Genomic DNA, 26572 nt, shown 5'->3' with positions numbered 1-26572 from the left:
ACGACATATGTCGAACGCATAGAAGTGTACTGCAAGGCGAATGAAGTGCCAGATGACAGGAAAGCGCTGGTATTGTTGAATTCAATGGGTGCAAAAACATATGGCTTACTGCGAAACCTAGTAACCCCAGAGAAGCCAGTGGAAAAGGATTTTAAAAACGGAGTGTCAATCCTACAGGACCACTTAGACCCCACACCACTGCTGATAGCGGAAAGATTTAAGTTTCACAAAAGGAACCAGCATAAAGATGAAAGTAGTGCTGAGTTTTTAACGGAACTGCGCAAGCTATCGAAACACTGCCAGTTTGGAACGGGACTAGCAGATACTTTAAGGGACAAGTTTGTGTGTGGGCTTCAAAGTGAAGGAACCCAGAAACGGCTTCTATCAGAAAAGGATCTTACGCTGGATAAGGCTTTCAGCATGGCAGTATCACACGAAGCAGCAGCACGGGACGCGGCAGAGATACAACGGAGACCGCAAGAATATGGCACAAATGAAATGTCATACGGAACAGTGAAGTGCTATCGCTGCGGCAGAACAACACACGACCATAAGGATTGCTGGTTCAAGGACCAAGTGTGCAGAGTGTGGAAAAGTAGGACACATAGCAAGAGTCTGCAGGTCGGAAAAGAAAACCAGCAGCAAGAAATCTCCACAGGAGAAGCACAAGGAGGTACATATGGTGACGGAGAGTAGTGCAGACGAACAGAAAAGTGATACAGACTCTGGAAGCAAGGAGCTGGGTTGTCTGAAACTACATAATGTGATCAAAATGGAGGATCACCAAACTATCTGGGTCACGCTCAAGATAGCCAGAGTCCAAGTGAAAATGGAATTGGACATAGGATCAGCCCTAACAGTCATAAACCGAAGGGACTACAAGCGGCTATTCTCACATATACCCTTGAGAGATACAGAGATTGTCTTGAAGACGTACACGGGGCAAAAAGTCTACCCCAAAGGAAAAATAAGGGTGAACATTATACATAACGGCAAGGAAACACCAAAAATGGACCTATATGTATTGCCAGATGGAGGCCCACCACTACTAGGACGTGAATGGATCCGGAAGATACAGATGGATTGGCATTCCATACAAGCACTGACTGTAGATGCCAAAAAGGATGACGACATCACACCTGGCCGACTGTCAAAAATGCTAACTGACACACAAGAAGTGTTCCAGGAGGGACTCGGAACACTAAAAGGCATAACAGCGCTGATCAAAATAGAGGAAAATGCAAGCCCAAAGTTGTTGTGTTTTTTTTGTTTGTTTGTTTTTTTTTTTTTTTTTTTTTTTTTTTAAGGCCAGACCGGTACCTTATGCGATCTGCCCAGCCGTCAAAGCAGAGCTGGAAGGTTTGGAACATTCAGGAGTACTGTCCAAAGTGGACTGGAGCGAGTGGGCTACACCCATCGTTCCTGTAATGAAGAGGTCGTTGAGTAATACGCCTGGGGAACCAAAGAAGATTCGCATCTGTGGGGACTTTAAGGTGACAGTGAACCCAGTCCTTCACACTGTACAATATCCACTTCCGCGGATAGCAGATATTTTCACCTCGCTATCTGGAGGGAAATGCTTCACTAAGATTGATCTGGCCCAGGCGTTCCTGCAAATGGAGGTAGAAGAAGCCTCGAAACAGTACCTCGCGATCAACACTCATAAATGTCTCTACCAATACAACCGGCTGGTGTTCGGGGTAGCATCAGCTCCGGCTATTTGGCAAAGGGCAATGGATCAAGTCCTGCAAGGGATTCCAGGGACCCAGTGTTATTTGGACGACATCCTGGTCACGGGCGAAAATGACAGTGATCACCTCGCCAACCTGGAGCAGGTGCTCACTAGATTGAAGGAATATGGGCTTCGAGCTAATCGCCACAAGTACGAGTTTTTCCAGAAGCAGATCTTGTATTGTGGCCACGTTATTGATAAAGAGGGGTTACATAAGTCACCTGAAAAGATTGAGGCAGTAGTCAAGGCTCCAGCACCGGAAAATGTGTCACAACTGAGGTCGTTCCTCGGGCTGGTGAACTACTACCATAAGTTCTTGCCGAATTTGTCTACAGTACTACACCCACTAAACACCCTACTGCAAACAGGGGTACCATGGAAGTGGAATGATGAATGTAAACGAGCTTTCCAGAAGTGCAAAGAATTGATCACATCAAGAGAGGTGTTGGCTCATTTCAACCCAGCACTACCAATTCGGTTGGCGTGTGATGCATCACCCTATGGCATTGGAGCGGTGCTGTCGCACAAATTCCCGGACGGCTCGGAGAGGCCAGTAGCCTTTGCGTCTCGGTCACTAACCTCAGTCGAGCGTAACTACGCCCAGATTGACAGGGAGGCCCTCACCCTAGTGTGGGGAGTGAAAAAGTTCAACCACTATCTGCATGGGCAGAAGTTCACCTTGCTGACTGACCACCAACCACTTGTCTCCATCTTTAATCCAAAGAAGGGCGTTCTGGTGATGACTGCGCAACGGCTACAAAGATGGTCCCTTTTTCTAGGGGCGCACCAATATGAAATTGAGTAGAAGGGCACGAAACAGCATGGAAACCCTCATCCAGTAAACACCTGCTGATTGTTCCCTGCAGTCTCTTGTCTAATTATTGAAGGACACACAACATCAAGATACACAGATCTAACAGTCCTTACCGGACATGTGCTGTATATCCGTGGTGAATTCGGATATGTAGGTCAGTTGACGCTGCTGTCGGGCTGACCACGGTTCGGTGGCCTTGGCCATTGCAAAGGTTAACGGCTTATGGTCCACAAAAGCGGTGAAAGGACGTCCTTCTAGCAGGAACCGAAAATGGCGGATGGCCAGAAAAAGGGCGAGCAACTCCCAGTCGAACGTGCTGTATGCTCTCTCGTTCTGCCGTAGTTGACAGCTGAAGAATGCCAACGGCTGCCACGTCCCGTTCACCCACTGCTGTTGCACGGCACCGACTACGTAGTCCGACGCGTCGGTGGTGAGGGCGATGGTGGCTCCTGGCAGCGGGTGCGCCAGCATAGTCGCGTTGGCTAAGGCGCGTTTGGTGTCGGCGAACACTCGGGCCATGTCATCCGTCCAGTCTACCGGTTGCTTGCCAGTCTTGCCCTCGAGGGCCTCGTACAGGGGCTGCATGAGCAGTGCCGCCTTAGGCACGAAGTGGTGGTAAAAGTTTACCATGCCTAGGAATTCTTGCAGGGCCTTTATATTCTGCGGGCGTGGAAAAGATGTCACCGCCTCCACTTTTGAAGGTAAAGGAACTGCTCCCTCCGAGGTGATGCGATGCCCCAGGAAATCGATTTGTTGCAGGCCAAACTGACACTTGGCCGGGTTGATAATCAGGCCGTGTTGGCTGAGGCGTCGAAAAAGGGTGCGTAGGTGACAGTTATGTTCTCCCTTAGTAGAACTGGCAATTAGAATATCGTCCAGGTAGACGAAGAGGAATTTGAGGTCCCGCAGCACGGAGTCCATCAGGCGTTGGAAAGCCTGGGTGGCGTTCTTTAACCCAAACGGCATTCGTAGAAACTCGAAGAGGCCAAATGGGGTGATGATTGCGGTCTTCTGGACGTCTTGTGGATGCACAGGGACCTGGTGGTAGCCCCGGACGAGGTCGACTTTTGAAAACACGGTGTTCCCTGCCAAATGGGCAGAGAAATCCTGAATGTGGGGGATCGGGTACTGATCAGGGGTGGTGGCGTTGTTAAGGCGTCGATAGTCACCGCATGGCCGCCATCAGGCTTCGGGACGATATGGAGGGGTGAAGACCAGGGACTATTCGACCGGCGAATAATCCCTAACCGTTCCATGGTTGCGAACTCCGCCTTTGCAACTGCCAGCTTGCCAGGTTCCAGGCGCCGTGCCCGCGCGTAGACCGGGGGGGCTGTTGGTGGTGATGTGGTGTTCCATACCATGTTTCGTGGCCAAGGAGGAGAACGTGGGTCTTGTCAGGTTGGGGAATTCGCCGAGCAGGCGGGCGAATTCATCAGGAGTCGGGAACGCACAGGAGACAGTGCGTGACGTAGTGTTACTGCGATAACATGGGAGAGAATTAAAAGTTGCTGCGTTGTAGTTTTTTTGGGGGACAACTGCAGGGAGGGCGGCAACGCTTCGCCTTCGCGCCGAACTGCATGTGGTAGAAACACAGCCCAGCAGGCAGACGAGCTGGGGCTGTGTCTGCGGGGGATGGGTGCCTCGTAGCGGCGCAGTACTGCCGAGTTACAGCGAAAATTGTGTCAGCCTCCACAGCGAGTGTTGCACAGTCCATGATTTCAGATCTGGCCAGGGCAGCTTGCACCTGTTCAGGCAGTTGGTTGAGGAAAATTTCTCGGAACAGGAAGCATTCCGGTTCTGAGCCCAGGAGTGTGAGCATTTGGCTCATCAACTCTGAAGGCTTGGAGTCCCCGAGGCCGGGCATCGCGAGCAATCGACGGGCGCGCTCCGATTTTGTGAGCCTGAAAACCTGCAGTAACCGTGCTTTGAGGGTTTCATACTTGCGCTCCGTTGGGGGGTTTTCGAGGAGGCAGACGATCCGAGAGGCGGTAGAGCTGTCGAGTGCGGAGACCACATACAGGTATTTGGTCTGATCCGCATCGATGTTCCGCAGGGCGAACTGGGCCTCGACCTGAATAAACCACGAGGTCACTTGCTGCTCCCAGAACTGTGGCAGCTTTAGTGAAACAGCGTTTGTTTCCATGCTGTGCTCTTCTTTTGTGAAAACGTTCACAAAAAAAGGGTCACCAATGTAGGAATTGACAAATTCCTATAAATAACTGAGATCGACACCAGGGAACAAGTAAACAGGTCTTTACTGATCAGAGACTCCACGAGGAATGCCTGGGCAGCCCCGTGGCTTGCGACGTGACGTCATCACGTTTGCCCGTGTTCTTAAAGGGGCCACGCCCCGTACATGCAAACTCTATATACAAAACACAGTAATACCTAACACAATGGTACAGGTTTAGGCTGGTGTTAGAACATCGTTAAAGGGAATTATATAGTCAGCCAGAGTCAGAGTCATTCAGTGATTCTGCCACAACAGTTTTAAAGGGCATGCAGGGACAGAGGGACCTGGGAGTTAATGTGCATAGGTCCCTGAAGGTGGCAGGACATATTGAGAGAGTGGTTAACAAAGCATATGGGATCTTAGGCTTCATAAATAGATGTATTGAGTATAAAAGTAGAGAAGTTATGCTGAACCTTTATAAAGCGCTGGTTAGGCCACAATTGGAGTATTGCGTCCAGTTCTGGTCCCCACACTTTAGGAAGGCCCGCGAGAGGGTGCAGAGGAGATTTACCAGAATAGTTCCGAGAATGGGGGATCTTAGCTACAAGGACAGGTTGGAGAAGCTGGATTTGTTATCATTAGAGCAAAGGAGGTTGAGGGGTGATTTGATAGAGGTGTACAAGATTATGATGGGTTTGGATAGGCTCGACAGGGAAAGGCTGTTCCCACTAGTTGATGGTACAAGGACTAGGGGACACAGATTTAAGGTTTTCGGCAAGAGATATTGGGGGGGGGGGGGGGGGGTGAGGGAAAACTTTTTACGCAGCGAGTGGCGAGGACCTGGAATTCGCTGCCGACAGAAGTGGTAGAAGCAGAGACACTAAATGTTTTCAAGGGGAGACTTGAGGGAAATAAATTTGCACGGCTACGGGGATAGAGCGGGGGAATGGGACTGACTGGATTGCTCTCCAGAGAGCCAGCATGGACTCGATGGGCCGAATGGACTCCTTCTGTGCCATTATGACTATGAAACCAAATATTATGAACCTGAAACAGTCTAGCCTGTGAATAACTTGCTTGGACTGAAATAGAGATGCCAAACTGAGATCTGTCTCACGAGGAGCTCAGTGTTCCTTCAGATAAAGCAAGTAGACCTTCATACCACAGTAAGCAGAGCCTGCAGCTGACCAACTGAAGTGAAATATCCAAAGACCTCCAACAAGGTCTGGTTGGAGACTAGGTTTGAGACATGAAGGTTAGATTTATTTCCCTTAAATCATGGAACAAAACCTACTAGTGTTAATTACAGGACAAGAAGGGATTTAGAAAAATTACAGCACAGCAAGGGGGGTGCATTCAGCTCATCATGATTGTAGAAGTTATGGGGTCAACAGTATTGCACAGTGAAATAATGCAACTTGGCATGGCTGTTCTAGGTACAATGAAATTGTCTAACTGATCTACTCGTTTCCCACGGAGAGAGAGAATGAGTGAATCACTACACTTCATTTTAACTAGTGAATCTGGGAGATTACAATTTGTAATAACATCTTCAGAACAGAATAAATATTTAAATGCAGAAGAGTTTGCAGCAATAACATCTGCAGAAATAGTCAGTTTTCTTTTGGCTGATATTTAATAGTCTTTCACCAATAAAACTACATGGTATTATTCTTCATCGCATTTCAAAAAGCAAGCATTAAGTGCCTGCATCGATATCTGACAGAGATTCCTAGTTCAGAACAGTGAGAAATCATCGCTCCAAATTTAAGTATCGCTGCTCATCTGCGATTAGTCAACATTACAGGAAACTCTCGTTTAAACGGCACCTAAATATCCAGATTTCTCTAATAACCGGCAAAATTCTCACTCCGAAAACTACAGTATACAGTCGTTTAAGTTTTGTTTTACTGTTAAGTCATTAAAGAGTTATGGATTACCCTCAACTGGCATTACTGTACTTAAGCATCTTCCACCAACCATTTAACACAACATTCTGTAGTGAGTACCCAATTATACTGCACATTTCTTGATTTTTTAATTGTTTGTTAAAAATAGCCTTGGTAGATATACCTCTCCGTTATCAGGAATTTTTAATAAACCGGCACCATCCCGGTCCCGTCGGTGCCGGATACGAAAGAGCTTCCTGTACCAGAATATTTAAAAGCAAGAGAGCAGATTAAGTGCTCTGGTGGAAAATAATCTTTTTACAGACATACGAAATCGACGGGCAGCAGACGACCAGCTGGTCCATCAAGCCTGCACCACAACAGAAGGGCACACAGAAGATCAAGAGATCAGACAAACCATTGCCAAGAGTGCAATTGGCCGTAACCCTGTGCACTGAAAACACATTGGCGCAATAAATAAAGGACAAGTTAAACGGCCAAGCACAGAACCAGAGGAAGATTAGAGTTGGCACAGCAGATACAATTTGATCGGTTTTCAGGTGAGAACATTTGGAAACGAACCAAGTATTTCATATACATTGCAGCTGTTGGAGATTCATCTTCAAAAACTATAACCTCCCTGCTTATTAGATTGGTGCTTAGACAATGACCTTTGTAGAGTTATGTCAGGGGCCAAGACATTAAAGCAAGAAATGGCAACTGGTAACTTGGAACAACTAGGTGAGGGGCATGCACCTCGTCTGATCCAGTTAACCATTTAAAATTGTGTTTCTGGCATGGTTCAGAAGACTCATGAACAACACCTTGTGGTGAATTAGATACCAGGCATAATATTCCAACAAGCAATGAAATGGAAGCTAAATTACAGGTTTACGTCACAGACCTGGAGCCAGAACAAAATTTGTAGGCATGAAAGTTCAAAATGGGCGACTGCCAGAGTCTGCAAGCTCAAGTTGACCCAATATAATTTGTATTCTAACATCATGGTGAATGGAGCCACAACAATGGTCAACATTTGGTGGCGGAGGATTGGGAGAGAAGGGAAATGCGAGGAGCGAACAGACTCAACAGATACTTGTCTGACTGGTGGTGCAGTATCCAATATCTACTAGTGGTCAGAATGGTATTCGAACATTTAGTAGAGGCCTTAATTTTTTCTATTTTGTAAAGCTGATCCCTAAAGTAACAGTAAAATTCATCGAGAAAGAATTCTATTAAAAAGAAAATAACGGCAAATGCTGGAAATCTGAAACAACCAGAAAATGCTGAAAATACACAGCAGGTCAGGCATCTGTAAAGTGAAAAGATAGATCAACACTTGGGGTGTTACTTGTGTCAGAACTGAAATTAAAAGGACAAGCATTTCATTCGGGTTTGGCGGGGGGGGGGGGTGGGTTGGGAGGAGAAACAACTGATACTCCAATCAGAAAGAGGGAGTTCATGGGTTTAAATCAAGAAAGAACTTGCATTTATATATCACCTTTATGACCTTATGTAGGAGAGGCAGCAGCCAATTTTCACAAAGCAAGGTTCCTAAATGACTGGAGCATCTGAATTTTAGGTGTTGGTTGAGGGATAAATATTGGCCAGGACACCCCAAGAACTCCCATACTCTTTTGCGAATAGTGCAGTTGGATCTTATGTCCACGAGAGGATGAACGGGACCTCGGTTAATGTCTCATCCAAACGACGGCACCTCGGAGTGCAGCACTCCCTCAGTACCGCACGGAAGTGCCAGCCTAGATTATGTGGTCAAGTCTCTTCAGTAGGAAGACCTGCAAAATGCTCAATAGAAAAGCAGGAAACAGTTAGCTGATACAAAAGATCAGTTCCGTGAAGCAAAGAATGTATAAATAGCGAAGATTGTGAAAAGGATTGGGAAAGGCCCACGCAAGGAAAAGAAAGCTAGTAAATGGGTAAGAAAGGGAAAAGCTTGCAGATGCAGGCACTCTGAAAAGCAAACAGAAAATTCTAGAAACACACAAAGACCACTAGTACTGGAGAAAAACAGGCCAACATCATGGGTGCAGACACTCACGTGAACGGTATTCTGACAAATGCCCAACACCCGAATTGCGAAGGCACCTCTCTTCTCTCCCGATGCCGAAAGACCCACCCCATGTCCCCAGGACCCTCGGTTTAAGAAAAGCGAGGTTACAGCTAATGGCCAAGTTAAAGTCATGTTAAGGGCGGGAAGAGCAGATTGGTTTCTGAAGCTTGCGTTGCGTTTTGTTGGAACTGTAGCAGGCCAAAGATGGAGGAGTCAGTGTGGGCATATGAGGGGTTGTTAAAGTGGCAGGCCACAGGGAGATCAGGACCACACTTGCAAAGAGATGGGAAATTTCAGCAAAATAATCACTCAATCTATGTTTGGGCTTCCCAAAGTACATCATGAACAGTGAATACAGTATGGTAGATTGGAGGTACTACATGTAAAGTACTGCCTCGTGTCGGAGTGTTTTGGGCACAGGACAATTGATTAAGAGGTTATAGACCTGGTGTTGCATCTACTGCAGTTGAACAACCAGGTGCCAGGGAAAAGCAGCTAGAATTCGGAGTGGTGGCAGAATAAACAAGAATATCCAAAACGGAAGGAGAGGGGAAAACGTGCTTGGTGGTGGCATCATGTTGTAGTTGGTGGAAACTGCAATAAATGATCTGGTAAAAGTTAAGTCAGGTTGGGGGGGTTGGTGGGAGGTGGTGAAGGTTAGGATAAGCAGAACCCTGTTGTTGTTGTTGTTGTTGTTATGAGAGTAGAGAGGAAGAGAGAGCAGCGGCATGGGAAATGGGGTAGGAGTCGTCAATGGTCCCGTCAACCACCATCAAGGTCACTGCCCCACCGCATGATCTTGTACATCATCCAACAGTCGCTGCTTTTCTCAAAAGATGCAATCACTTCAGCAACAGAATACAATACCAGAAGTTACCATGGACATTCAGCAAGCTAGGAGGCCAATTGCATCAGTGACGATGGCAGTTACATAGATACATAGATACATAGAAGATAGGAGCAGGAGTAGGCCATTCGGCCCTTCGTGCCTGCTCCGCCATTCAATGAGATCATGGCTGATCCTTTAATTCAGTATCCCGTCCCCGCCTTCTCTCCGTAACCCTTAACCCCTTTTGCCCGTAGAAATATATCTAATTCCCTCTTAAATATATTTAATGAGCTGGCGTACACTGCCCTCTGTGGCAATGAGTTCCACAGGTTCACCACTCTCTGAGTGAAGAAATTCCCCCTCATCTCTGTCCTAAATGGTTTAGCCCTTATCCTTAAATTATGTCCTCTAGTTCTGTTCTCACCCGCCAAGGGAAACATTCCTTCTGCATCCAGTCTGTCTAGACCTGTCAGAATTTTATACACTTCTATGAGGTCCCCTCTCAATCTTCTAAACTCCAGTGTGTACATCCCTAAACTACATAGTCTCTCCTCATAGGTCATTCCCGCCATTCCTGGTATCAGCCTGGTGAATCGCCGCTGCACCCCCTCCATGGCAAGAACATCCTTCCTCAGATGAGGCGACCAAAACTGTACACAGTACTCGAGGTGTGGTCTCACCAGTGCCCTGTACAGCTGCAGCAAGGTATCCCTGTTCCTGTATTCTAACCCTTTTGCTATGAAGGCCAGCATACCGTTTGCCTTCTTGACCGCCTGTTGCACCTGCATGCTCGCCTTCAGTGACTGGTGTACAAGAACACCCAGGTCTCTCTGTACTTCCCCCTCTCCCAATCTATTGCCATTTAAATAATAATTTGCCCTCCCGTTCCTGCACCCAAGGTGGATAACTTCGCACTTGTCCACATTATAGTGCATCTGCCATTTATCCGCCCAATCGCCCAGTCTGTCCAAATCGCTCTGGAGCTTCCTGGTCTCTTCCTCTGAGCCCACCCCACCTCCTAGTTTAGTGTCGTCTGCAAATTTGGAAATGCTGCATCCGACTCCCTGATCCAGGTCATTAATGTAAATTGTGAACAGCTGGGGGCCCAGGACAGATCCCTGTGGTACCCCACTTGTTACTGCCTGCCATTCAGAAAATGAGCCGTTTATTCCAACTCTCTGTTTTCTATCTGACAGCCAGTTCCCTATCCACGCCAAAACTTTCCCCTTTATCCCATGAGCCTCAATTTTCCATGCTAATCTTTTATGTGGGACCTTATCGAAGGCCTTTTGGAAGTCCAGGTACACCACATCTACTGGCTCTCCCCCATCTATTCTACCAGTTACTCCCTCAAAAAATTCCAATAGATTAGTCAAGCACGATTTACCCTTTGTAAATCCATGTTGACTCTGTCCTATCCTGTCCCCATTTGCTAAGTGCTCCGCTATTTCATCCTTAATGATGGACTCCAGCATTTTGCCCACAACTGATGTAAGGCTTACAGGTCTGTAATTACCTGCTTTTTCCCTACCCCCCTTTTTGAATAGTGGGGTAACGTTAGCTACCCTCCAATCCATCGGCACTGTTCCCGAGTCTAATGAATTCTGAAAAATCATCCTTAGTGCATCCGCTATCTCTAGGGCCACCTCCTTCAGTACCCTAGGATGCATGTTATCAGGCCCTGGGGATTTGTCCACCTTCAATCCCTTTAGCTTCCTTAACACCATATCCTTAGAGATATTGATTTGCGTCAGTTCCTCCTTTGCCAATGTCCCTATTTTTCCCGATATCCCAGGGAGGTTTTTTGTGTCTTCCTTCGTAAAGACTGACCCAAAGTATGCATTTAGTTGATCTGCCATTTCCTTATTTCCCATTATATATTCCCCCGTATCTGACTGCAATGGACCAACTTTGGTTTTCACCAGTCTTTTCCTTTTGATATATTTATAAAAGCTTTTGGAGTTAGTTTTTATATTTTCCGCCAGCTTGTTTTCGTAAGCTATTTTGCCCCTCTTGATCATGCCCTTTGCCCTCCTTTGCTCTATCTTAAACTGTTCCCAATCTTCCGCTCTGGCGCTTTTTTTGGCTATTTTATACGCCCTATCTTTGGATTTTATGCTGTCTCTAATTTCCCCTGTTATCCACGGTTGAGTCACCTTTTTAGATTTCCTTTTATGCCAGATTGGTATAAACAATTTTTGCAATTTTGTCATTCTATCTTTAAATGTTTGCCATTGTTTATCTACCTCCAGAAGTTCTTCAGAGGCTTCTAAGCTACATTTCCAGCTATGTCCATGTACTGTAAAATGTTCAAGTATTTATTGTAGCTCCCTCTTAAAATCATACTGACTCAGCTTAAACTAGGTTATTCAAATGGGTCAATTTGCTACCAGTAATTTGAGATTTTTTTCACTCAATGTATTAAGTTGACTAAGAGAGCTGCCGAGGCCCCAAGCTCCGAAATTCCCCCCCTAAACCTCTTCGCCTCTCTCTCCTCCTTTAACAAACTACCTCTTTGTCCAAGCTTTTGGTCACCTGTCCTTCCTGAGAACACGCCTGTCAAGCGCCTTTGGACGTTTTACGACGTTAAAAGGCACGATATAAATGCAAGCTATTGTTGATACTTCTATAGCAAAGTAGGGGAATGGTGTCGCTCAATTGACTAAATTAACAAGTTAAGAAGTACACATTGCCCCCGCTTGCCTGCCCATTTTTATAGGTTGAAAACTTTGTTCCCTTTTCTCTGTGAGGAGACACTTGGCGCCTTGCTCAATGGCACAGTTAAGATGATGTGATTGACATGTAATGACCGACGGGCAGATTGATTTCCAGTTTTGTTTTGTGTCGTATTGCAGCAGTGAGTTAAGTCGCTGCAGTGAGGCAGGAGGGCGGGGCAGGGCGGAAGAGCTCGAGGAAAAATAAAACAGCACCGACTTGTCAACTTGCATCATCAAAATGAAGGCTGGGTTTTAAGTCCCTACCAAACTCTTTGTACCATTTAATTGAAGTAAAAAGTTGAGTTTCTCCCATCACTCGGAATGTCAACTATATAATTTTACAGTGCAAGGGTACTCTCCTCTCCTCACATTGAAAAAAATTGGAGCAGTAATCCAAGTCATTCAGTAGATAAATTGATGTAGCCCAGAACAGCACGTTAACATGCTCATTGCCCCAAATAACTGGAATGACTATATATATCCAACCAGAACTCTTCTTTTCCCTACTAGGCACTGAACGTCTGAATATCTAAATATACAGGAGGAACCCGATCACAAATGCTTGCTGCAAGATGGCAACCATTCTCCCCGAAACTACTGCCACATATTATTGGACGACCACCAATACCAACACTCAATAGTGCTGTACAGCTGAGCAAAATAAGCCAATTAGGATACACCTTTACATAACTATCTGAATACAACAGAACCAAACAACAGCCATATATTAAGTGGTCATAGAATCCTCTTCAACCAAACAGACAACTGCCTCTAACTATTCAGAGGTTGTAATACAGTACTACTGTTCTGCACCTCACAACTAGAGAAACCACCAGACTGAATACCACAGTGCATCAAGTACTGTAAATAGACCAAAATCATAAGCGACCTATACAAGTCTCCTTCATGAGTGGAACAAACATGGTATTCAATAATTTTATCCAATCTTTTAGGTTTAGGCGAGTCAGAGAACTGTAATGGGAACATTTAGAAATTGTGTCAATATTAATCCTGCTTTGCTACTTGCTGACTCCAATACCGAAATCAAGAATTAATTCATTTTCCATTTGCTTTCTAGACTCAAAATGGGGAGCAAAAACAATGGATTCACACAACAAAACACAGTTTGCAGACAGACAGTTAAGAATATCAGTGTTTGCAAGGTTCAGGTTTCGTGATTTCCAGTGCGGTTTTTGTTTGCACACTAGCGCACCCTTTTATCAGGCGGATTAGTGTTCTGAATGCAAACCATAATCAACACTTCATGAAAAGGAGTCAGTCAGTGGCAACTGATCCCACTCGGTAAAGGATGGGCCCAGACTCCCTGGAACAGCTGGGTACAATATAATGACTCTTCTTCCAAAGGAGGACATCAATCTCTGCCACAACAGCTAGCCAGTGCTACATCACTGATTAAATAAGGAATCTACTTTGTCGAAAATATTTCTACATTACTTGCTTCACATGACCAAATTGCCATAAAATCCACACAAGAATTAACCTACATTCTAACAAATATGCTGGGAGCACGTGATCTGAATTAAGGCGTCAACCCAGCATGACAGCTGTTAAACAAACACAGCAGCTTCTCTATGCTAGAAACATCCAACAACCGCCACTGTAAACAGACTGACTGATCATTCACCTCTCGACAGTTAGTGGGATCTTGCTGTGCATAAAATGGCTGCTGCTTTTGCGCACATCAGTTACTGCACTTCCAAAGTAATTTAGTGTATGAATTACAGGTGTTGAGATGCACAATAAAGGCACAGTTTAAATGCAAGCCCCTCTTTGTTTTTATACTCCACTGTAACAGTCTCGAAGTAGCAGCTAGTTCAGGGTTGAAACTGCGATAATCACTCCAAAGTTTAAATATCTCCCCATCTCTCAGAACTTGGTGATCAGAGAACCGTTTCTACGATTGGGAGGGGAGACCACACTAGCTGGCCAACTCATTTAAATCGGAAGAAATTTTAGCAGCAAGCGACTAAAAGTCCTTCAAAATAAATCGGTCCTTAAAATTGATAAATGAACTAGAGTATGCTAGAGGGAACAAGCTCCTGCCCAGTGGTACATGTAATTTATCAGCTCCAGAGCTACAGCACATTGACAGCAGAGATATCTGTAAATGAAAATACTCAAACGACTACATATACATTGTTAAAAACAGTAGATTTACAGCCGAACGTGAAATGGGCCTTGCTGCACGTCATCACTGCTGGAATAAAGCTCAAAAGCATGATAGAGAACAGCAAGTTATAAAGAGAGAGCCTTTCCCCCTCCCTTAGAGAGTATAAACAATTCCCGTTATGTTTGAAGTCCTGGCCTTGCACAGCTTATTAGTGAGGAATTGCTGTACAAAGAGGCACAAACATGTACTCATATTTAGGGGATCACATTGATAACAAATTTTACTGATTGACATTCAGTGATTACCAAAAGGGTAACCAAAAAACACTTGGCGTATTTCTGAAGGAAACTGGCTTAAAGTTGTAGTACGCACGCCCTTTTTAAAACGGTATTCTGGTCATCACTTCCTCTTCTTGAACTGATTATTTTGACGGTGCTGTGGGAAACAAGAGCAATATATACCGTCCAGAGGTTTTGTGAAACTGCTTTCAACTGATGACATTCCAGGCCGGTGTTTACTGAAGTGATTGGAGTGGCCAACAGGCAAGAGGCAATTTACCTGCTTGAGTACAGTTTGCTGCGTTAAAAAAATGACCCCGTTTGCCTCGAGTCGATGAATAACAGCCTCCGGTTTACTGTTTAATTTACTTGTTTTAAAAATGACTAATGTGCGAGTTCGAGAGGGGACAATTTATGTACTATATCATCACAACTGGGTACTTAAACACAGCTGTGAAGAGCATGACAACAAAACAAGAACCTGGTAGCTCAACTAATCCTTTTGGCTGCTTATGCATGACAAAACCATCAGATCTCGTGTGGCGTCACGTAAACAATGTCAAATTCCAAAAACTAACTTGTATTCCAATTAGGGCTGAATTTTTTTGACAAGACAAAACTACTGCAGTTGATAAAACCCATACTTAGATAGGCTAGGGTATCTTTTTCTCTTCCAGCTTGATCAGAAACATTGGTTACATTTGAAAAATAGCCAAGATGGCAGGTTCCAACAAATATCTCTCTCTCTCTCTCCCAAATTTCAATAGGCTGAGTACTTAAGGTATTAACAAAATTGAAACCTGAACACAACTTTTCCCCTTCTTGTGGGGAGCAGTCTTGTCCTTCAATTGGATCTTCTTGAAGGCCCAAGAAAGGTCGGGAACTTGTAGTCGGGAAAATCAGAGGATGAACTTAATTTTTAGAATTATATACCAGTACCTTCAATCCTCTCTCCCCCTCCTTCAATCCCTAGTTTGGTTTTCCATTTCAAATCCTGGCTGAGCTCACATGATTCAACATGAAGCAAACCTCACTGACAAGTGGGATGAGAATCAGGCACTGGCGTCATTAAGACAACAGTTACAGTCACATACTACGCCCCAAAATGACCATGTATACATAAAACATATACCTAAAACAAGCCCCATTACCAATTGGTTGTGTAAATTCACAGACTCTTATGGGGGATTGGGGGGGGGGGGGGGGGGGAGCAAATATTGTGCAGCTTCCATGAGACTTGTGTCAATCTGATCTGAAAGAGCAAGCAATCTGCTTCGAAACCTCTTCCATTAACAACCACTAGGAGGAGCATGGAAATTACCCTGGCTGGCGCTGGAAAAAAATATACCTGGGCCTGCATTCAGTACCTCTCTTTTCTGGCAAGGTCACAGAATCATAGAAACAGAATAGGAGAGCACAGAAGGAGGCCATTCGGCCCATCAAGTCTGCGCCAGCTCTTTCAAAGAGCAATCCAGATACAGGAAACTCTGTTAACCGGCACCTAAATAACCGGAAATCTCTGTTAACCGGCAAAATTCAGGAGTAGGTTCAGGTAAGTTTTACTTCATATTAGTGGCCGTTCCTGGATCTGTGGCTGTGTAACTGGGGTTCCTGCACATGTTGCTAAGCAACAGGGAAGCCTGGATTTGTTGCGGTGTATGGAGCTCTAGTACCTTTTAACTATACCTCTGTAATCCGGACTTTTTGATAAACCGGCACCACGCCGGTCCCGGATAAGAGAGTTTCCTGTAGTGCCACTCCCCCGTTCTTTCCCCCTATCCCTGCATTTTTATCTCCAAGTATTTATCTAATTCCCTTTTGAAGGTTACTATTGAATCTGTATCCACCGCCCTATCAGGCAGTGCATTCCAGATCCTAACCACTTGTTGCGTAAAAAAGTTTTTCATGTTGCCTCAGGTTTTTTTTGCCAATCACCTTAAACCTGTGCCCTCTGGTTATCGACCCATCAGCCATTGGAAACATTTTCTTTGCATTTAAGCTCTTTAAACCCTTCATGGTTTTAAACGCCTCCTGTGCGGGAACTCGCTGAGCAAACCGGCACTTTACCAATCAATGGAACACTGCATTAGAGTGGCCCACATGGGGAGCAGTGACCAGGAAAAGCAGGGGGAGGAAAGCAAGTTTTTTTTTCCCTCCTTAGAACAGGATCTGGTTATAGAATGGGAGTATAAATACAACCACCCCACACTGTTCCTTCGCCAAATGTTTATTTGCAAAAGGGTCAAACATATTGAAGTTCAGTTCTTTTTCACGGTTTGAAAACGACTTCAGACAAAAATCTTTAGAAACAAACAGATTAGGCTAATGCAGGACAATTTGCTTTGAACAATGGAGAAACTGCTATTCACTGGCCAGAGTGCCACGATTTCCAAACAATATCACCTTCGCACATTAACTGAACTAATAACTTCCACCCATTAGAGAAGGTCCTGAACTGCTCCTTTTCCCGTTATCAGGCCATGTTTAGTTTAGGGAATGTGTGGCTGGCACGGTGAGTGAGCAGGGGAAAATATCGCCGCCTGCGTTATATATCTTGCCGATGTGCGTGTGTGGAGTGACAACTTTTCGCGATGTTATTGAAAGGCCACTAAAAATAAAAAAAATTGACTGCCTTAGGAGCAAGGAGGCAGATACTTTCAATTATCTGGATATGAACAGCCCCACGCTTGTTTTTTCAGGTGATCTCTTGTTCCTGCTGCAGCCTTTGGGGAAACCAGTGCACTCACTGGAATTCATTGACTGCTTCAAGCACCTTAACCTTTTAAGCGCTGGATATTTTTGGCAGTTCATACACAGTTACTTTTTAATTTGACAGCAGCTTTTATTCATTTTTAGTCAAACACCAGGTCACAAATACAAAAAGGCCTTGGACAATAAAAAAGGACATTCCCGGAGACAGGTGAATTTTTGTCCCATATTATCTTGGGATAGAGGGTGCGCGTGCAGAGAAAACAAGGTGGATTTTCCTAGAAAATGGCTGGTATACTCAATCTTTCCCATCTTCCCATTGCGTGCAATGCTTTTCAAAATAGGCATGATTCACAACAGAGATCATACTGGAGGAAGATTCAATTGCAACAGCAATTGTCCCAGAATTAGACATTAGGACAAGTAAGATAGCAAAATACTGCGGATGCTGGAAATCCAAAATAACAACAGAAAATGCTGGAAAAACTCAGCAGGCCAGGCAACATCCGTGGAGAGAGAAATTGAGTCAACATTTCGGGTCGAAACCCTTCGTCAGGACTGAAGAAACACAGGAAATGAAACAGATTAAAAGGCCAGTTTGGGGGCTGGGAAATGGGGATGAAAGAACAAGAGAAGTGAAGAGACATTAAGAGGTATTCAAAACCAGACGAGATGGTGATAGGACTAGTGGGGACAAAAGACGGCTCTAGATTAGGTGTGAAATGCGCTGGCAGAATGAGAGACATGTCTCTTCACTTCTCTTTTGTTCTCTCATCCCCATTTCCCAGCCCCTAAACTGGCCTTTTAATCTGTTTCATTTCCTGTGTTTTTTCAGTCCCGATGAAGGGTTTCGACCCAAAACGTTGACTCGATTTCTCTCTCCACGGATGTTGCCTGGCCTGCTGAATTTTTCCAGCATTTTCTGTTGTGATTAGGACAAGAAAGACTCATTTGCATCCCTCCCCTCACCCCCACTCTCTCTCTCTCTCTCTCGCTCTTTCCTCCCTGCCCCTTCTCTCCAATATCCCACCAACCCCTACCCTCCCTCAGCAGGATGTAGACGGTTAGTCTACTGTCAATAAGATGGCCTGCAACATAAAGATTTTCTCGGGAGTACATTTATATTGACTGTCACTTCAGCAGTTCCAAAGAATTGGATGTTCTTTAAAAATAAGTTGAGAGAAAGTAACAGGGATTTATTGGGGGGTGGGAGAGATGTGAGTCGTACATCTATAGCTGCCACTGAAAAATGCAAGAGGAAAACTGGTTTGGTGGAGCATTTGTGCGATTACCACAAGCTGATGCAATTCTCCAATCTCCAGTGCTGATGAAAAGCACTATTACAATCAGTTCATTTACACAGTAAAATACAGCTTCAACCCCCTGCCTAAAAAAAAAAAAATCAAACATTCAGCAACCACATGAATACCAATCCAGTGAGAAGGCAGCTGGTTGGATGAATATTTTCTCTGTTATTCTGGTAGCCACAAATTGCAGGCAGTGTCGGAAGATGCTGCACATCTGCATGCTGTAGAGAAACACGATGTGTTTCTGCTCTCCATTAACTGTTTCATCACAAACAGCAAGAGGGAGAAAATGAATCTCTGTTGTAGAGATGTTGGTGGTGGGATAAATATTGGCCAGGACACTGGGAAAACTCCCTGCTCTTCTTCGAATAGTACCATGGGATCTTTAATGCCACGGGTCGGCCAGAAGGCAGGCAGGGCCTCAGTTCGACGTCTCATTCGAAAGACAGCACCTCCGAGTGCAGCACCCCTAGGTTAAGGGCGCGATCTTGCCAGCCCTGGTGAGGTGGGTCTGCCAGGAAAATGGTAGAATTTGGGGGTGGGTGCCCAACCCAATAGCGTGGGTTGGCCAGAAGTTGATGGAGGCGGGACTGAAACCCGACAAGTGGGAGTTCCGCCTCCAAAAACTCCCCATTGAGAAAATCCAGCCTCGAAAGTGGATCTTGAACCCACAACCTTCTGACTCCGAGGTGAAAGTGCTACAAACTGAGCCAAGGCTGACACCTGAATGCACAGGGATCACCCCTCCAAACAATGTGATGCAGCCTAGACTCAGAATTTTACCCTTTGATTCATTTTATTTCAAGTAAGACTGATTACAGCCACATCTATCCTGATTAAACGATCCCATTTCTGAACAGTTCTTACTAATGTTGTTTCCTATCAGCAGCGAGTTCCATTTACATTTCAAATCATCCAAAATCAACAACTAATCGACAGTGTTTTGAATATTATAAACCATCATGCGCTGGGAGCACATCAAATTAATGGCAGCTCCTGGCCTTACAAGATGAATTAGGATGAGAAGAAAATGGTAGATAAAAGATTTCAAAAAATAAATAAAAACAGGAATGATTTCTCCATTAGACTAGGGAGAAATTAACACAATTTTAACATGATTGATAGATTTTTGGACACCAAAGGAATCAAGGGATATGGCGAGAAAGTGGAGTTAATATCGAAGTTCAGCCATCATCTTACTGAATGGCGGAGCAGGCCTGATGGGCTTACTCCTGCTCCTTTTTCTTATGTTCTTATGTTTAAACAAGACAACTACAGGTCAGAACCGATTGCAGATAACTTCACTCCAACACTGCACAAGTATACGTCAACAGCAAAGCTTCCTCAGTGCACACAACAGCCCATTGGCACCAGAAGGCCAACATGCAGGCCCAGATTAAAGGGCCACATGTGACATTAAATAAGGTTTCATGCATACTGTGCACTGCCTATTTGCCTATCTGACAAAGATCACTTGTGAGGAGTGAGATGAAGACTCAAGTGTTGGCCTTGACATTGGGGCTATAGGACAACAATTGGACTCTTCAGCAGATGAGAAGGTAGGGTGTATATGGACAGTAGGGGTGTTACAATGGTACGATAGCAAAATACTGCCGATGTTGGAAATCCAAAATAACAACAGAAAATGCTGGAAAAACTCAGCAGGTCAGGCAACATCCGTGGAGAGAAATTTGAGTTGACGTTTCGGGTCGAACCCTTCTTCAAAACTGGAAAGAAAAGAAAAATAGATCGAAGGCAGGGCTGCGATCGGACAAAAGAAGTGAAAGAGACAAAAGAAGTAGAAGAGACAATAAAAGGTGTTCGAAGCCAGACGAGATGGTAATAGGCTGAGATTAGGTGTGAAGTGTACTGGCAGGGCAAGAGATAGCTGCCAGGTGGGAGTGTGAAACAAAAAGGGGGGGGGGGGGGGGGGGGGGAAGGAAAGGAGTGGAAAAATTACAGGTAAAAAATTAATGGGGGCCGAGGTTATGATCTGAAATTGTTGGACTCGATATTGAGTCCGGAAGGCTGCAAAGTGCCTAATCAGAAGATGAGGTGCTGTTCCTCGAGTTTATGTTGCTAGCTTGGTTTTACTTAGATTGCATATTTTAGTCAATGAAATCTAAAATTAGAAATAAAGTACATTGGCATACAAGGCAACTATCTCACAATATTGTTCAAGGGGCAAATTTGTTGCATCTCTTTATAATGTTTACGCTGATCTTTAAAAGCTTCCTCCCAGCCAACGTCCACAAGTACATTTTCTGTTCTTTATTTCCGCCAGCGCATTTTCCTAATTGTTCCTCTATTTAAGTCCACCTAGCTCATTCTCCTCCTTCCCTAAAGACAAGATTTGGTGCTTTTGGGAAATTTACAACTGCCCGAGTGAATGGCAAGATGCAAAGAGTTTAATTTCACTTGCCTTTCTTTGAAGAAGCTGAGGCTGCGGTCCACCATTTTCTTCAACCTCATACCGGATCTTATTGAAGAGTGCCAGAGGATACTGCTCCTCGTAGAACTGAAAAAACTCATCTAGAATCTTCCCAGTTCTTTCTGCAAAACATAAATCAGGCACAGCGTTGAGTGGAGTCAGGCTTTTAATTGCAATTCTTCTACTCTAATATCTTTAAACAGTGTCTGCAAGCAAAAAGACCCTTCATCTACATAGCTTTATACATATGGTTGAAAGCTTGAAGAAGTGTTTGGAAATATTGCACTTAAAATTTTCTTAATTCAAAAATAGTTTTACAGCGAAATATAAAATTCACCTTCAGTTGACCAGAAAAGCCTTGGCGCTCTCCATGCTACTGTTGGAACGGTGCCTACGCTTAATTTTTTCCCCCCCTTTGTTACAAATTCAGTTGTTACCCTGAAGGTAATAGATTATACAGTGACTGTTAAATGAAAGAGCCAGTCCAGGTATGTACAATGAAAAATATTGGTAGATTTTGAAATATTAAAAAGGCACAGATAACAATTCCTTCAAGCACAATGCACTGTGCAACAGTGAAAACCGATTTTCAGGAACAACGGGATTGCATTGCCGATACGATAGCAAAATACTGCGGATGCTGGAAATCCAAAATAACAGAAAACGCTGGAAAAACTCAGCAGGCCAGACAAGCATCCGTGGAGAGAGAAACAGAGTTAACGTTTCAGGTCGAAGACCCTTCGTCAGAACTGAGAAAAAAAAGCAGGAAATGAAACAGATTAAAAAGCAAGTTTGGGGGCTGGGAAATGGATGAAAGAACAAAAAGGGAAGGTCCAAGAGGTCAAGAGACATTAAGAGATATTCAAGGCGAGACGAGATGGTAATAGGACAGGTAAAGAAACAAAGGATGACTCTAGATGAAGATGCATTGCCTACTGCTTGATGCAGTGTGAAGTAAATAAGACAAGTGTGAAGTTAAGGATTTTATACAGACTTCATTGAAATCATTGGGAGGTCCAGAACTGGATCCAGACTTGTTCGGGGGATTTAGGGTGCGACTGTACTGTAGTTTTAGCCAGGAGGCTAAATCCTTTATGCCACGGTCTCCCAGAGTTCAGGTGTCAGTACAAAGTTATCTCGATGCAAAGCATTGCGATATCATAATGACATTAAAGATGTGGAGCTGTGAAACTGCAGACTGATTGCAAACTTAAAGTGCCACTGCATAATAGTCTCTCCAAACCCACAGTGAACTCGAGTGGCTTGCTCTCGGTTCCTTTTGTGCAGTTTAACTGCTGTTCATCTATAACTCAAGGAAAACTGCCTGTGCATTAGTGCCACCGATGTGTCTCCCAAAGGGATATTTCACACCAGTGAAAGTTTCAATGGAATATCAGTGAATGTCCCCACCTCCAGCTCTTTGCATTTTCCCTCTTATCCAGAATGCCAGGTGAATGGCAATCTGTTTAATGGACTGTCGGTTCAGCATATTTGCGCAATGCTAAAACTAATGGGAAAAAGATGGGAAGATAGAAAGAACAAGTTTTGGATTTGGTTTCAAACCGGTGAAGTCCCATCAAAAAAAACCTAAATTTAAAGAAAAAAAGTTCAGCTCAGCCATACCACTAGTTGCCTTTTAATGGTTCAGAGCCAACTAGCTGGCCAACCTTTCTCCTCCCTCCCCCCACCCCCCAAAAGAGCTATTAAAAATGTTACTAGAAGTGATGGCATTAAATAAGCTCTGTGCATTGGAGTACAAATGCATGCATTCGAGCTGTCCCAACTTCATAGGAATGTGAGCAGCCAATGAAAACATTAGCCGCCCTCCCTCAACGCATTTTTTATATAGTATAACAGTTACATTAATCTACGTGGCAAAGTTCACTGCACCATGAATAATCTGCTAATGGTTTGTATTTTTCTTAAGCACTCTCATTTGTATCCTGCAATGCAGTTTCGTCTCAACAAGGGGACAGTATAACCACCTAAAGGCCTGAAGCAAAACTCAAGGCAGTCTTCCACTGCACTCAACTGCCTCCAATTGCTGGCTTGTTCCTAATGTTGACAGAACAGTCATCTTTCCCTGGGAATCTGTACAGGAGTGATTTATAACCATCACGAGTACAAATGCAGCTTTTGCTACTTCTTGGTCATATGTGTTATACTTTTTAAACAGATACACCATTATGGCAAGTTCAGACATATCATACCAGTGCAATTTGGATATCTTCCTAGTTCCCAACCTCTGAACAGACATTTGGAAGCTACCTACAGGAAACAATGAGATTGGATAACAACACAATGTCAAGTATTGTAATATGATCCAATGATTGCCACTCAATATGCATAATAGGATATTGGGTGATTGTGTTACACGGTGATCTTTCAATTCAGTTCTTCTGATGAAGTCAGAAACTCCAACAGAAAAGCCAGAGACTGGAGATTAAGTTACTGCCTTAACTCACTGCCAACTATTTTTTGTTCCTTAGATAATACAAGAGTATAGTTCTGCTTCCAGAAAATGTTTTCAACTTTGTTTATTCTGCGGTAGAACAGAACTGAGCGCAGCACAGGTGATTTAAGTGAGAATAAGAGGGGCATGGGACATAAAAAGTAGCTATTATAGTTCAGAGATTTAATTCTACTTTCTTCTCCAGCAATGGGTTAACAGAAAATAAACCACACTTTCATAGAATCTTACAACACAGAAAGGAAGCCATTCGGCCCATCGTGCCTATGCCAGCTCTTTGAAAGAGCGATCCAATTAGCCCCACTCGCCTGCCCCTTTCCCCATAGCCCTGCATTGTTCTCCTTTTCAAGTATTTATGCAATTCCCTTTTGAAAGTTACTATTGAATTTGCTTTGTTTTTCAATATAATAAAATCATTTGTAGGCCAGTGGTCTGGGTGCATTTCTCTGCTGTTTGTTCTAATGCAGTTGCAGGAGGTGCTTAAAAGTTACCAGATGCACAAAGACAGACGTGGTGACATTGGTACTGACTGAGCAAGAAAATCTCACTTATCTTTGCATATTCAGCCTCATGGCTGCACAAGAAATAAAATTAGGGCATTGAAAATTTGACGTAACAAGCATTTATTCATGCACCTTTTATACAACATTACTCATAATACAATCTACAGCAATTTTAAAAGAGGACGCTCTCTGTGGCAGCTGGTATAAATATTAAGTGGTTTAAAAAAATATCAGAAATGATCTTCCAGTTCCAATGCAAGGCGAGGACATGTTAATGGAGGGTTTGGTTGTGATCGGTCAGATATAAACACATGCACATTTTTTTGCAAAACAGCTCATCTATTCTTTGTGGAGCTGCATCAATCACTATCTCGCAAATCATGGAGGGAGAAAATTTATGCCACCTTATTAAAACATTTCCTATAGACCAGCTGTGACAGGAGGCGACAGAGACATCTCAATCAAACTAGGCCACTTGACTGCAGCAATCAAGAGATGGTGACTGAAGGAGGGATGGGAACAAATGGGGAGGAAACATAAAAACAGATGGCCAAAAATCTCTTAAAAGTCCTTTCAAATCCACCGCAATATTATATTTAAATTGATATGCATGAAAAGCTTCAAAACAGAAATGGTTGTATCTGAAATTTTCTTCAAATTTAATATAAATGAACCAGATCATGAAGTTGACTATTTAAAAAAAAAAATTAAATCCTGAATTACTCCTTCAGATGGCACTGTGAAGAGGGTATTCGCTTGAGAACAGATGCTGGGAGTCAACAAATTAAAACATGACCAGGTGAGAAGGAAGGAAAAACCAAGTCTAAGAAAGACAGAAAATGTGACGAGAACATGCAGTTCCAACAATTACCAGTCAGTTAGTTCACTTTCTTCCTTCAAAATGCTAGTGACACGTGTTTTCATACTGAACAGTTCAGTGGCTCAGATGGGTGACCCACACTGACCTACCAGCATCCTTTGTGCGACACACTTTTTAGGCAGCGACATGGCCACGTATCAAAGCAAGAAAGAAATCCCCAGCTGTGGCTAGCTGCCTAATCTGGAGCCTAGCATTCCTGCCCCCGTCTAGCCGGCTGCCTTTAAACTATTTAACTTTGAGTTTTCCATTTGCACCTCAAAACTTGGCCCCACTGATGGACCATGTAGAGCATCAAAAGCAGCCCCAGGCATCAAGAGAAGGAATTGCTGGAATGTTTACTTATTCTCAATATTTTCCAGTAGCTGGACTTATTTCCTCACAAAAAAATGGCACTAAACTGAACGCAGAATTGAAGTCTAACTGTTCAGGAATCAGATTTTTTTTTTTTTTCTTTTTTTAAATCCATCCGATTTCCTTCTCACCACTAACAAACAAAAAAGCAAGCTAAATGTGCATCAGCACTCAAAAACATGCCCCAAGAGGAAACATAAAAACATAGGAGCAGGAGTAGGCCATTCGGCCCTTCGAGCCTACTCCGCCATTCAACATGATCATGGCTTATCCTCTCATCTCAATACCATATTCCTGCTCACTTTCTCTCCATACCCCTTCATGCCTTTTGTGTCTAGAAATCTATCTATCTCCTTCTTAAATATATTCAGTGACTTGGCCTCCACAGCCTTCTGTGGTAGAGAATTCCACAGGTTCGCCACCTTCTGAGCGAAGAAATTTCTCATCAGTCCTAAATGTTCTACTCCGTACCCGGAGACTGTGACCCCTCGTTCTAGACCCCCCCCCCCCCCGGCCGGGCGAAACATCCTCCCTGCATTCAGTCTGTCTAGCCCTGTCAGAATTTTATACGTTTCAATGAGAGGAAGTATACAGGGACAACTTATTTTATTAAGCCGTACCTGGGTCAATTCAGATTGCATCTGTTGGATTTACATGACCATTTTAGCTCTGCTGCAAAACTAAAGTTGGTAGGTATATGTAAACATTGCCATTCCTCCAGCTCCCTTGGGTAAATCAATGAAAAGGCCCAACAGCTGTGGGTTTTACACCCCAACTGCAGATCCCAGTCTCCAGTGTAAACAGTCTTCTACATTTCAGTGCAAAAGAAAGAGTTTATATTATCCATTGTACACACTGCATGGAGTTTATATTATCCATTGTACACCCTGCATGGAGTTTATATTATCCATTGTACACACTGCATGGAGTTTATATTATCCATTGTACACCCTGTATGACGTTTATATTATCCATTGTACACCCTGCATGGAGTTTATATTATCCATTGTACACACTGCATGGAGTTTATATTATCCATTGTACACCCTGTATGACGTTTATATTATCCATTGTACACCCTGTATGGAGTTTATATTATCCATTGTACACCCTGTATGACGTTTATATTATCCATTGTACACCCTGTATGGAGTTTATATTATCCATTGTACACACTGTATGGAGTTTATATTATCCATTGTACACACTATGAAGTTTATATTATCCATTGTACACACTATGAAGTTTTTGTCTGTCGAACTAATTCGCGATGTGGAACAATAGCAA

The 26572-nt window shown here is 43.9% G+C and overlaps 1 protein-coding gene across 2 annotated transcripts in view; it reads right to left on the bottom strand.

Annotated features, from left to right (window-relative positions):
* Positions 1-26572, bottom strand: part of LOC147101813 (protein Niban 2-like) — a 261246-nt gene that overhangs the window by 138131 nt on the left and 96543 nt on the right. The window contains exon 2 of one of the 2 annotated variants that reach the window (XM_085965774.1): positions 21073-21203. The exons of the other annotated variant lie outside the window; for it this stretch is intronic. Within the exon in view, the coding sequence (XP_085821900.1) occupies positions 21073-21203 (131 nt within the window). The remainder of the gene's footprint in view (positions 1-21072; positions 21204-26572) is intronic. 2 annotated transcript variants of the gene reach the window in all.

Source organism: Somniosus microcephalus, chromosome 23 (genome assembly GCF_052327205.1).
Source record: "Somniosus microcephalus isolate GS21.2 chromosome 23, FLI_Smic_1.0, whole genome shotgun sequence".
NCBI classification, from domain to species: Eukaryota; Metazoa; Chordata; class Chondrichthyes; order Squaliformes; family Somniosidae; genus Somniosus; species Somniosus microcephalus.
Note: the sequence above shows the minus strand (reverse complement) of the source record. Positions and strands in the feature narration are given on the sequence as shown.